Source organism: Lissotriton helveticus, chromosome 3_2 (assembly GCF_964261635.1).
Source record: "Lissotriton helveticus chromosome 3_2, aLisHel1.1, whole genome shotgun sequence".
NCBI classification, from domain to species: domain Eukaryota; kingdom Metazoa; phylum Chordata; class Amphibia; order Caudata; family Salamandridae; genus Lissotriton; species Lissotriton helveticus.
This window is the reverse complement of record NC_136062.1, coordinates 233,155,862-233,169,378: the sequence shown is the minus strand read 5'-3', so window position 1 is coordinate 233,169,378 and position 13,517 is coordinate 233,155,862. Positions and strand designations below refer to the sequence as shown.

Here is a 13,517-nt window from a genome sequence, read left to right as displayed (position 1 = left end):
CGTGGACCTACCTGTGGGCTTTATGTCTGCAGTCCGGATTAGAACGGAAGCCAGGCAACTTGTTTTGGGACGGGGGCGGGGCCGCAAACAGGAAGCGGACGGGAGCCCCGCGCTTCTGTAATCAGCCGGAAGATTTGCCTGTGAACTAGCGGAGCTCCCGTGGTCGTGGAGAGCCCCGCCTGTTGTGAAGACTGAACCGCAGGCTGCCGAGGGAGACAGGGACACAGGGACACACGAAAAGACCCTGGTAAGTGTGGGGGGAGGGGGTGCGCGCGTGTATGTGCGTGTGTGTGTGCGTGTGTCTGTCTATGTGTGCGCGCGCCTGTATGTGTGTGCATGCAGAGGGGTGGGGGCTGGCTGTGTCTGTGTGCCATTAATGCATGCGAGCAGAGCGACGCGAAAGCAGGGGCTGGGAGTTCATCTGCGCAGGCGCGGCTCAGACGCTCGCTCCCGAGGTGAAATCCGACCTCGTCAAAGCGCGCGTCTGGTAGCTGTCCACTCTCCTAAATACGGGCAGCATAAGTTGGCGAGCTGATGCATTCATGCTTCGCATGAATGCAACATCAGCTCGCCCTAAAAACTAAGTGACAGCAGCACAGCACACGCTCTCTGTGCCAGTGCCACACACATCTCATTATAAATGAATCAATTACTGACGGCAGGTGCACTTAATGCAGCGTGATTGCAGACCCGGCCCTAATAATTAGGTGCCAGTGCTAAGCACCGGCATGCTCCGGTTCAAATTAAGCCCTGGCGCTAATGCGCTGTTCCCAGAGCAGATGTGAACTTGTTCCTCCACCAGTAGTAGCACATTAGTGAAAGGCAAACTGGCTCTTTTAATCCACCAGTTTGCCTTTCACAGCAGGTAGTACTTTGGTCTTCATTATAAATGGGGACATAGATCCCCTGCAGGCGGGTGCAGTGAGTGGCTTCAACCAGGTGCAGGTGCAGGTGCAAACGCTCACTAGATCTCTAGGCACTTACTGTAATACAACAGTGGCACGATCTCAAGGAAGCATTCCCTTATTTGAATGATGGCTCGGCCCTATGCAAATGAGGAAGCACTAGTGCAACATTACAGTTGGGAGACTCGGAGGCAAAGGAGCTGCCATGGACACACTGACTGCACCAAAATGAGGTTGCATTTAGTCCTTGCACCCACCAGACAGCACACCATGAAATGGGAAAAGAGGGTTCCTGCAGGAAGGTGCAGTCACTCGCTACTTCACAAGCAGGCCATTTACCTCCCACACTGTGAAAGGCAGACCGGCGGGCTTCAAATAAGCGGTCTGATTTCATTAATGTGCTAGAATTCAGCGAGACCTCGTCTGGCCATTCGGAAGCTTATCGCCCATAGATCAGCAGGAGGATTGGGCCTGCCCTCTGTGCAGCATTATTGTCTAGCCTTACACTGGGCAAAAATGGCGTACATGCACCCTTGGATCCCGTTATCATCCTGGCCCAGTCGCCAGATCCCCAACCCAATGCTGAAAGTCATGTATACCACCTGGATACAGGCTCCTAGGCTATATTCAGTTTCATCGCCATGACAAGGCCCCCCTCAGGAACAATACTGGTATTTGAATTGAAGGCAGGAGATGCTGGACTCTGGGTCCCGGTGTGGAGCTGGGATTCTAACCACCTGATGTCTGGTGGTGAACACACGTCCTTTGAGATGCTACAGAATGAATTATTATAAAATATAACCAGGACATCACACTGTATTCTATGACATTGGTGTTCTTAATGTCACAGAATATAGTTCTTGGCAGCTACAAGTGCATCGACTATCAGACAACAGGCATGTGTCCTTTTAAAGATGTGTACACTAGGTTGTCTGACCAGGGGTTAAAGAAAAGAGCTCAGCATGAGAAGTCCACGCCCTGGTTGACCTAAGCAGTTGCAGAAGGTTCCACAGGGTCATCCATGTCAACAGCCTAAAATCTTTTTATGACAGGGTGGATGTGACCATGCTGATTGTCACCTATGAGGATCAAGAAGGTGAGTGAACCTCTCCCTGACCTCCTCTTCATCAACCCTAAAGATGGGTCTGTTAAGAGAGCTGTCTTTTCAGACACCCTCACTGCAGGCAAGTCCTGGGGCAGTATGCTGAGGTCTATTCTTTGACCCATGGTCAGACAACCTGATGTACACATGATGTGGAACTGGGGACGACCTACCTGTCAAAAACAGTCTGATCAAGTCAAAGAAAGCATCTGAGCTGAACTCAGCAAGATGCTGGAGTTAGGTGAGACTGAACCCTTTGATAGTTCCTGGGCCAGCCCAGTGGTAGATGTCCCCATACCTCATTCCAAGGAAGGTACACCAGAGCTAAGGTTCTGTGTGGACTACAGAGGTCTCAATGCTGACACCAAGACAAATTCCCACCCTATTCCAAGGGCAGATGAACTCTGACACGTTAGGGGCAGCCACATTTCTTAGTACTTCTGATTTAACATCAGGGTACAGGCAGATAGGCCTGACCCCAAGAGCAAATGAAAAGTCCGTATTCTCGACCCTAGATGGACATCACCAGTTTACTGTGATGCCCTTTGGTTTACAGAATGCCCATGCCACCTTCCAAAGGCTGGTGAACAAAGTCCTAGCTGGGTTGGAGTCGTTAAATGCAACATATTTTGATGATATTGCTGTAAAAAGCTCCACTTGGCAGGGTCACCTGATCCACCTTGGAAACATGCTTGAGTCTCTGCAGAAAGCAGGACTCACTAACAAGGCAAGCAAGTGCCAGATAGGGCAGGGCTCAGTTGCATACTTGGGCCACCTGGTAGGTGGAGGCCAAGTTCAACCCTTACAGAACAAAGATCCAGACTATTTGGACTAGGAAGCTCTAACCACTCTGACTCAATTCCTTGGCTTGACTGTGTACTACAGGAGGTTTGAGAGGGGTATGTGCAGGAAGCTGGCTCTGTATATACTATACCATAATAAGGCATAGTGTGCAGAGAGTCCAGTGGAACCCCAAAGGTAAGCAGAGGTAAAAGTAGATAGCACCGTACTCTCTATTTGTGGCCGAGCAGTAAGGCTTTATCAGAGGGAAGTGTTAAGAATTTGTTGTATAGACTCAATCAGCAAATTATGTCACACACTCAAAGACTGAGGTCAGACCAATTTGATTTATATAAACATATTATTTAGTTGTATTTATTTTCTAGAACCAAGCAAGCCTGGCACAGATAAGTGTATATGATACTTTTCAAGGCAGGTTGAACAATACAAGCAAGCTGAATGAAAACGTCTTTGTTACAGGTTTGTAAATCTTCAATACAGTGGAAATTACTGTTCGATTACTTTTTCAACTCAGTGTAATATTCCTAGATATCACACTGGGACATTTCCTAGAGAAAAGGTAAGTAAGCAGTTTTTAGTAATTTGCAGTTTTTCAAGGTCTCATACAAAACCAACTCCACAGAGAACAATTTTCAAGGAAAAACAGTCAATGTATTCCTATGGGGAAAATATGGTTATCGGTTAACAGGTAAGTACTTGGTTGTAGGAGTTGGTATTCTAGGGTTAGAACCGGGGTTACCCCAGGCTCAAGGATGCTCTCTCACAGCACCCTTAGCGGCACTAGGGCAGCTGGGTGCAGAGTGCTGAGGCCTAATGTTATACAATAGGGGGCCTCCGGTTGGTGGCTGCTCATGAGCAGGCTACAAGGTTGTGGGAGTAAAACTCCTGCTGTTAGGATCAGGGCAAAGGTGGATCAGAGTTAGCACCCAAAGTGCACCTGCACCTGGGTGCAGAGTGCTGTTTTGACTTTGGGTGCCCTGTTCTTTTTCAATGGGGATTCTCCGGTTGCAACAAAGACTGCAGGCTCGGGGACGAAGATCTTGTGGAGGTGACCACTGGTTGGAGAGGTAACTTGGACTGCCTGGGGATGCTGGGACACCGTCGGCAGGGCCACCAAAGGCTGTGGGACGTCAGGTGCAGGGGTGTCTTTAAGAGTCGGATTTTCTTACCAGCTCCGGTCGAGGAATCTGGGACTGGTGCAATGTAGAGCCTTAAAGATTATACAGCCCGATTTAAATGCGGAGCGTTGCGCCATAGGTAGCCAATGTAGAGTGCGCAGCAACAACCTGGCAGACTGCCATCTTGGCTGCTTATAGATCAGTCTCGCCGCTTGGTTCTGAATTATTTGTAGGCGGTTTACCAGACCAAGAGGAAGGCCAGTATACAGAGAATTGGAGAAATCAAGGTGGGAGAGTACCAGCGCAATCACCACCTGAGTCAAGGCTTGATGAGATAACAAATAGGCGATCTTTCTTATTTTTTGTAGTTGGAACAAAGAGGAAGAAATGACCGTGCCCACATGGCCCCTCAAGGAAAGATCGGAGATTGTTACTCCCAGACTTTTCACTGATAAAGACGGAACAGGAGGGGGGCCTAAGGCGCCTGGCCAAAAGTGAGGTCCCCAACTAATAAGACTCTTCCCAGGCAACACCAATTCGGTTTTCCCTGGGTTCAGCTTTAGTTGGTTCTGGTCCATCCAGCCTTGAATATGCAGCATTGTATCCTGGAATTCAGCAGCTGCATTTTGGGAGTCCAGCTTAAAAACCAGCTGAAGGTCATCAGCATAGTTAAATACAATTGCGTTCCTAGCCTTAAGTGAATGAATCGGGGGCGGATGTACAGATTAAACAACAGTGGGGATAGGGATGAGCCCTGGGGGACGCCACATGAGGTAGTCAGGTTAGGGGCCGTATAGTTCCCAAGATATACCGCCTGCGTTCTACCTGTCAAAAAGGATTCTATCCACCCATAGGCTGTTCCCCGGATCCCAGCTTGTTCGACACAGTGCATTAGGATGTTGTGGTTGACCGTGTCGAAAGCAGCCAACAGATCTAGCAGTACAAGTGCCTGTGGGATACCCTTGTCAGCATTGGCTCTTAGTGTGTCCATCACAGCCAAAATTACCGATTCTGTAGAGTGGGCGGGACGGAAGCCGGCTTGGTTTGGTTCGAGGTAGTTGGAATTTTCAATGAACTTCGACAAGCATCTAGCCACATGGGCCTCCAATATCTTAGAAAGATAGGAGAGGAGCGAAATCGGGCGGTAGTTAGTAGCGAGGAGGGATCTGCTCCTGGTTGCTTGAGCAGGGGAACTAACATGGCCTTTTTAAAAGCAATAGGCACTTCCCCTTTGCTCAGAGATTCATTGAGGGGTAAAAGACTGTGTGGTAAGGCCGAGAAGACTTCCCTCAAAATAGTGGGGGGACAACAGGAGATCCCGACTTGACTCGAGACATTAGTTCGAGTAGGGTGACCGAATCAATTTCCATGAGTTGATCTAAAACAAATGGATTGTCAGGATTGGCCCCAGGGGGTTCCTCCTGGGCTACCAGAGGTATACTAGCCCTAATGGTCTCTATTTACTCCACAAAGAAGCTGTTCAGTGCGTTACACCGCTCTTGTGTAGGAACCAAACAAGGAGTAATTCTGTCTTCGCTACTAAGGGCATTGACAATCCTAAAGATTTCTTTAGATTTCTTGGAGGCAGTGAGTACCTTTGTGGAGAAGTAAGAGGTCTTTGCAGCCAATAGGGCATTCTTATATTCCCTGCGAGCAGTGAGATAAAGTAATCTTTCGTCACTGGCATAGCAGCGCCTCCACTTCCGTTCTGACTGGCGTAGGAGTCGTTTTTGTGATTTCAGGTCCGCAGTGAACCATTTGTGGGCTGCGGCCTGACTTGCCATGGGGGAAATTGATGAGGGGGGCATGGATGTCACTAGCAGCTAATAGCCAGTTAGATATGCCCATTTCCATGGAGTCGACATTAATATTAATGTCAGCAGAGGGAAGGGAACTGGTTAAAGTGGCCATAAAATCCTGTGTGGTGAGCGATTTCCAATTTCTGGTCATACCTCCTGCGACCTTCGATGGCTTAACCCTACCATTGAAAGTGACTGTGAATTCGATTAAGTGGTGATCCGACCAAATACATGGAGAGATGAGCGGGGATGATAGCTCGACATTATGCGACCATAATTGGTCCAGGATATGGCCTTTTGTGTGTGTGGGGGCCAAGATATGCAGGACCAGGTTTAAATTAGTAAGTGTTTCAGACAGTTCTGCCGACTGGGTCCCACCACCAGCGTCATTAAACCAGTAGTTCAGATCTCCAATAAGCATAACTCTAGTGTGGTTCATGGCAAGCTCAGCTATCTGTTCGCTAAGGGAGAGGGGAAAAGAGGGCATGGGCTGGGGAGGACGATAAATGAGTACTAGCGCCAAAGATCCTGAGTTTGTATCGAAGTTGATAACCATATTCTCAACCTCGGGAAGGATCAACGAGTTCAATTTGTTGAACTTATGGCGTTTATTTATAATGGCAGCGACTCCCCCTCCCGCCTTCCCTGCAGGCCTATTGACTGAGAGAATGTAATAGTCAGCAGGAAGAGCGGCTAGGATGTCAGGGGTGGAATCGGGAGTGAGCCACGTCTCAGAAAGCAGCAGGATGTCTGTTTTTGCTGACGTCAACAATAAGAAAATGTCTAGTTGATGCCTCACCATCGAGCGGGTATTAAGATACATAACCCGCAGGGAAGTCGACTTTGGTTTTGTAGGTGGCTTCACGATTTGTTTGGAAGGAGCAGGGAAAACTGCGTTATCGTGCAAGATACCGTGCATCCTAATCCGGTCCATGATGTCCGATGGGAGCCCGGATTCATATTGCTCAAGGGATCTGAGTTCTTCTGAGCAATAAACCATAGTTTGACCAGGGTTTGTGGCCCCTGGGCCCGGGCGGGCGCAGACGGGCTTGCCTTTGGCGCGCCGCCGGCACGCCCGCTGCGCGCGTCCGCTGCGCTCCCGCATGCCTATACACATATATACGTGTACTGACCCCGCCTCTGAGCTCCGCCCCGCTCTAGCTGATTGGCTAAGGCCGCTAGGAGGGTGTCAGGCAGTGTAGGCAATCGGTTTTAATGCCCCACGCAATTCAATAAGTGAAATTTAAAAACACAATATATCACAGATAAAAGATTCCCACAGTATTTCTAACACAGTTTTGATTTCTAATCTAAATTAGCCCAAACAAACGGACCGCGCAGCAGCAAGCAAGTAGTGGCTGGCCCCTCGCGTACTTCCTCCTTTTGAGGTCTGACCCCGCCTCTGAGCTCCGCCCCGCTCTAGCTAATTGGCTAAGGCCGCTTGGAGGGTGTCAGGCAGTGTAGGCGATCGGTTTTAATGACCCACGCAATTCAATAAGTGAAATTTAAAAACACAATATATCACAGATAAAATTTCTAACAGTTTTGATTTCTAATCTAAATTAGCCCAAACAAACGGACCGTGCGGCAGCAAGCAGTGCCCTTGGCACCTGTGGCCAGAGAGTGCCAATTGGGTTTTGTCTTAATGCAGTTTTAGGAAAAGAACATAGGTCCTGGGTACCTGTTTGGCAGGAACCCAGGGCACACTCAGTCAAAATACATCAGCAGTTTAGCAAAAAGTGGGGGCAACCATTCAAAAAGAGGGCACTTTCTTGCAGTATGGCACCACTGTGACAGGCCTTACCGAGTTAAGCTCAAAGAGGCAACCAAAGAAAGTAAACTGGACAGTGACCTGTCAAAAGGCTTTTGACACTCTGGGGGGCGTGGCTTGATGCAGATGGGGTAAGGAGATCTGAACTGTGCTCCCGGCAGGAAGCCCCCCACCCAGTGACATTTTGAAAACAGTGGCGGACCCTGAGGGTCACGGCAGGAGAAATTGGCTTCTGGGATCGGAGGAAGCTCAGTTTGTTGGCATGATTCTAGAAGATACTGGAGCCGAGCACCGGGGCTGACATGAGCGGCCGGATAATTGTGTAAGATGGTGCCCGTGGTCGTCAATTAGGAAACTCTGTGAGTAGCTGAGACCACACACCCACTGCAATAAAGCACTGGCCTGGGGTCCAACCTGAAAGTCCCTTATCAGCACGAGAGGCACAAAGAAAGCGAGCAGAAGCCCGGAGCTGAGCTGGTAACGGCTGCTGGGTCATGCGCAGATGGAACCGCGGGCAGCCGAGAGAGAAAATGGTGCCCACGGCTTACGTCTAGGCCGCAGCCGGCGTGCTCCTGCTGAGAAGGGGAGGACTGAAGACTACTGCTGAGCCCTGTCGGCTTGCGGCCAGTGCCGGAGAGACCCTACCCCAGCAAGAGTTGGGGAAGAGCAGACTGGGGGCCGGAGCTAAACATGAATGGCCACCGTGAACCGCTGAGGAAACCTGGGCCGCGGAGGCGGGACGTGCTGCCACGACGACAAGGCTCACCCCGACTACTGGGCCAAGGGAGTGGGCCTATGATTTAACCCCTCGACCTGGAGTAAAGATCTCTGCGGAGAGAAGGCAGCACCCCAAAGCAACGAGAGGTGGAGTGCCTGAAAAGAGATAGGAGGCCTGGCTTCACACTATCCCTGACAAAGGGATCTATATACTCAGGGTGCTGGGGCAGCACGAGGCGGGTAACAAAGCAAGGCCCACTTGCCCCATCCACACCGGCAGCCCCTGGAGAGCCATTCCTCGGTAAGAAGCCCCCATGGCCCCAGACTGCGAGAGATGAGACAGTGACACAAGGTGCAGACCCCACTCACAATACTGGCCTGCCCCGAGAGCGTAGTCAGACTCTACGACCACCGATGGAGGTGAAACTTGGAGGTGAGCCTGTTGCTCGTCCGCTTCTTCGTTGACGAAGATGTCCACCGGTGCTGGAGCCGATCGCTGGGCCTCGAGGCGCGCCGCGCGCCGAAGCCTGATGATCTTCTTAGATCGAAACTTGGAACAGGCCATACAGTTGGCCTCGTCGTGGTCCGGCGACAGGCATTTATTGCAGACTAGTTGGACGTCGATGTGTGGATACTTGGAGCCACACACGGGACAGCGCTTGAACGGACTCCGCTCCATGCCGTCGAAGTCTTGCTGCGTGGACTGGGCCTCGATCCCCGAAGAGTCACGCGACTCACCGGATCTCTGACTCGAAGAGTTGGAGTAAGTCGGGCACCGAACGCAAACAATACCGACGGTTCGAAAAATGCCTTTTGGCCTGCAAAAAGTTAGTTTTGATCGATTCCGAACCGGAGTTAACGAAATCGCATCCGAACCCAATGGCGGAAAAAAACAATCTAAGGATGGAGTCGATGCCCATGCGCACTGTAGTCCAGGGGAGGAGCCCCCTATCTCGTGATACTTCAAAGACTCTTCCAGGACAACAATGTGCAATCATCCGGACCCAACACTAGGCGGCGATCTATGCTATAGATATGAATTCAGCAGCCCACATGCCTCGAACATAGTGTGTTACTTGTTTGTATTTATTTTTAAAAGTGGAACAATACAGATAAGTGAGTTTCTTTGGAGTGACTAGGCTCTCACATGTTCAAAGTATGACTGCATGTTTATCAGTTAAATGCGGAAATATAGACTTTACGACATTTATTCACAAAACTCAAAATAAATATGGATAAATACTGATAAGATGGACAAAAAAATAAATATGAATAATTACAGCCGGAAATGTAAAAAAAATATGCATGATAAAACTGGAAGTCTTAATTATAACATAAATCTCATGGAGTACACTGAAACTAACAAAGTAAATCAAGAAAGCATTGGCTAAAGCAGAGTATTAGGATTTGTATAAGGCTAACTACAATGATAAAATAATAAAACAAGAAATTAGTTGATGGATACATAAGCAACATTGTGAAAGCGAGGAATTCCAGGAACATGCAGAAGGGGACATCACTGTTCCTTGTGTAGATGAAAATTAGACAAGTGTGGAAGAAATAATGCGGTTACGTATTGAATGATAATCAAAGTATATGGTGGAAGGCATAGAGTGTTCGAAGGATGATACAATGCTAGAGTCGTTTGCAAGATGGAAACATTTTAAGAGGTGGACAACATTCTTTTAGGAACATATGATGTATTCTTTTTTTATTTTGTATTTTTAAATGGAAGATTGTGTTGTGATAGGAGCAGCAAATATGTTCCATTTCGAACGTAATTTTGTTTTTAGGAAAGTTGTGGGTTGGATAGTTGTATGTGTGGCCCAGCTGGTGCGTAATAAGTCAGCATAGAGACCTATACCCTTATACTGACCCAATCTCTTTGTTCTAGCATATCCCTTCTTGTCAAACTTTCACAAAGCAGGGGTTTTCAATCGCTACCCGTCTTGCAATCAATGCCATTCTACAAAGTTTGTGCACAATGAGTCGTGTAGGCATTCCGAAACCTCACGCCAAGCAAAGCTCCACCGTCAATGACCCTTACCACCAATCACAAAGATCTACCCCAACAGCAAAGAATTTTCTACTCCAACTATCTCCTTACTTCAGCGTTGCTCAGCTCTAACGTGGTCCTCTTGTAATGCTTGAAACTTTCGATCCCCAAGTTGTTCACAGTGATGAGTCCATATTTTCCTTTTGAATCTGGCTCCAGTGGCCAGTACTGACCGCACTTTTTCCTGCCCCCCTCTTCAACCCTACATGCACAAATAGAAAATAGAGAACAGGGTGAGTGGACAAACAAAAGACATAAGAGGAGATAAGAGAGGAAGGTATTAGCTAGGGGGTGATGATTGGAGTTGACTTCTGAGGGTTAAACCATTGGGGACAGAAGCAACTATCAGAGAACACACCTTTACATCCACAGGTGAAAATGGACTATGTTCCACCATAAGGCAGCAAACAATATAACTATTGCCATGAACTTGAGTATGTTTTGATATGGGAGCAGACTGGCCCTGATTGGCAAGTGTCAGCACTGCATCAGCCACTGGGTGGTAAAAGCGTGTCTGAGCAAGCTGTGGACACTTGGAAATCCTTGGCAGCAAACTTTCGTAATTAACCCACCCACAAGTGAGACTGGAATTCTGCAGTGGCCCGGCTGACCCAGCTGTTCCCAATTTCATGAATTTCAGACATATACATTCTATGAATAAGCACATTTGCTTCAAAGAGCAAAATTAAAATATTTATCACAGCTATGTGAGTATCTCCTACACAACATAGGAAGTGCATTATTTTGCAAGCACACATTTCTATAGAGCAACTTGCAGTGATGGAGTACATAGATACACATTATGTGAATGAGAACTAAAGGTAATATACATGTCTAAAACTGTGCATTTGTAACACATTACACAGAGGTGCCATTGACACAAAATAAATCTTTAAACAGCTTGGAGTTGTTGGCCAATAATGACTGCTTTCAGCATCATCTAATAATTGTTTAACCACACAGTACAGCACAATACTGAGTATTTCTTAACTGGACAAGGGTCGTCCCTAAATTGGTAAAGTGACTTTAAAGGGGGAATTAATATCCGGTCTGACTAACAGTTGCAAGCATATAATAAATTAGATGTCTGAAGTCTGAGTACTACCCAAAAAAACAACAATTGGATGCAGATTTCTAGACTACATTGTGTACAACCTCGTATAGGGCATGAGCCCTTAACATATAATCCTTGCACCACGCATTCTAGGGCACACAGCCCTTGCAAATACCGAGCTCACTTGAGAAACAGATGGTATGCATGCCAATGAACTTCAAGGACGCAAGGACGGGAGAAATACATACCTTCAATGTACATCCGCAATAGGACTACACACTAGCAACAGACCATTTCATTGCCAATGCTGCCAGCCAGGTGTTTTCATCTGCATTCTACTGCACCAGCTAGGCAACACCCTGTGTATGTTCCACTAACTATTGGTCCACTCTATGCTGTACTGGGATCCTTTTGCTATTTTCATTTCACAATTCCTGCTTCAGGAGCCAAGAAGTTATACCCAAATCTGTTCAGAGTTCCATAGATGATTGAACTGAGAGATGCGTTGTAAGACCAATGTTTAATATAAATGAGATATGGTCTGCTTGTCTGACTTCTGAAGTCCAGATTGTAACTTTTTCTTGCCCTTTGGTCTCCCAATACTTCCGTAATTGGTTCTTCCTACGTCCTGCTAACACTCTCACTAGCTGCTCTCTGCTGGGATCGGTTCTCTTCTTGTTGTCAACTATAACGGGCCTTAGCAGCCTTAGAATTTTCTTTATGATATTGACTTCTAGCTACAACTGAATGGGATTTCATTTTGTGAACACTTATCTGTGGCTTTAGCTTTAACCTGGTAAAGTGACTGTTAAAAGGGATCACCCTTACCTTGGGGTCAGTATCTCTTGGATAAAAGAGAAATAGTCGTATACTGTTCTCAACAATATCCTGTTGAGTGTTCAAATTGTTACGAACCTCTTGTATCAAAAGGTGGGGAGAGAACCGAGGTGGCAAGTAGGGGGATAAGACAGAATAATAATTTGTACAACACTGTATTATGTACAAAGTCTTGCAAAGTTTCGTTCCCGTGTTGGCAGCAGTAAGTGTGAATCCTGAAGCTGCCTACTCACTATCAAAATGTTTTTATTCCTTTATCATTTTGAAAGCTAATGGTTGTTTTAAAGTGTATCATGTAATGTTTTTAGACGCTTTTGTTGGAAATACTATAAATAAAGTGCTTGAATTAAGGAAGGGATACTTACTAATGATGATAGGGGTAAGGTGATCAGCCATCACTCAGGGGCCACGCTGCTTCTGCATCCTGCTTTAAGTACCAGACCAGGATGCCCTGTTTTCATAAAGATGCTTATCTTCTCAGAGTTTGGAGAAACTTTCACGGCCATGCGTCTGTTATACAGGCCTAATAAAATAATTCACCTTCCGCACCCATGAAAGGGAATAGGCCTTCCACCCTGGGATGTACTACACCTGAAGAACTGTACAGAACTCTACTTATCTGGAGGGTTCAGTGCATCTGGATCATTAAGGCTTCACATTTTTTGCACAATTCCCATCACTAACTGGAAGATGGGATGTGGTCTTTCGCCAGAGTAAGAGCAAAGGCACGGCTGTTCAACCCTTCGTTCATCACGCTTAATCCTCCTTGCAGCAAGCTCACTCACTGTTGGGTCTAATGAAAATAACACCTGCAAACACTGTAAAGTCCTCTCATTAGCCTCATTTCTTCAACCCCTGCTGCACTGTTCTCCAACACCTTTAGCCTCCTAAACACGACTTATTTATGAACCCCAGTTTTTGCCCGAGCAGACCAAACTGTCATAAGAAGGATAGGGCTGCTAAGTTGCAATGGCATAGGGAATACAGACTATGCTTGGTCCTACAACAAGGTGTAGGATTGTTGTTTGCTCTTTAGTCAGTTCCTCCCAGGAATATGCAGTGTCTCCCTAAATGTTTTTGTTCGGGATTGTTAATGTTGAAACATACTGTTCATGGCTATTGTTGTCCTTGACTTCATCTGGTCAAGTTTATTGAACTACATTCATTCACACATTAAGTTGGAGACCAAAGTACAAACTCAACTGGTAGCACTTAAAGCAGCACATTCGCTGCAAGTTTACCCCAGGTCAGCTATCCCTCTCTTGGTCAACTACACTCGCCAAGGATGGCAAGCAGGAAAATTCCATTTGGCACCCTTTTCCAGATAGCACTAGTTTTCTGCTACACCTATGATCCG

General features: G+C 47.2%; 1 protein-coding gene across 1 annotated transcript in view; it reads right to left on the bottom strand.

Moving 5' to 3' along the window:
- PTPN9 (protein tyrosine phosphatase non-receptor type 9) overlaps positions 1 to 13,517 on the bottom strand; it is a 393,690-nt gene that overhangs the window by 40,681 nt on the left and 339,492 nt on the right. The window contains exon 11 of the mRNA XM_078685089.1: positions 10,321 to 10,471. Coding sequence (XP_078541215.1) covers positions 10,321 to 10,471 — 151 coding nt within the window. The remainder of the gene's footprint in view (positions 1 to 10,320; positions 10,472 to 13,517) is intronic.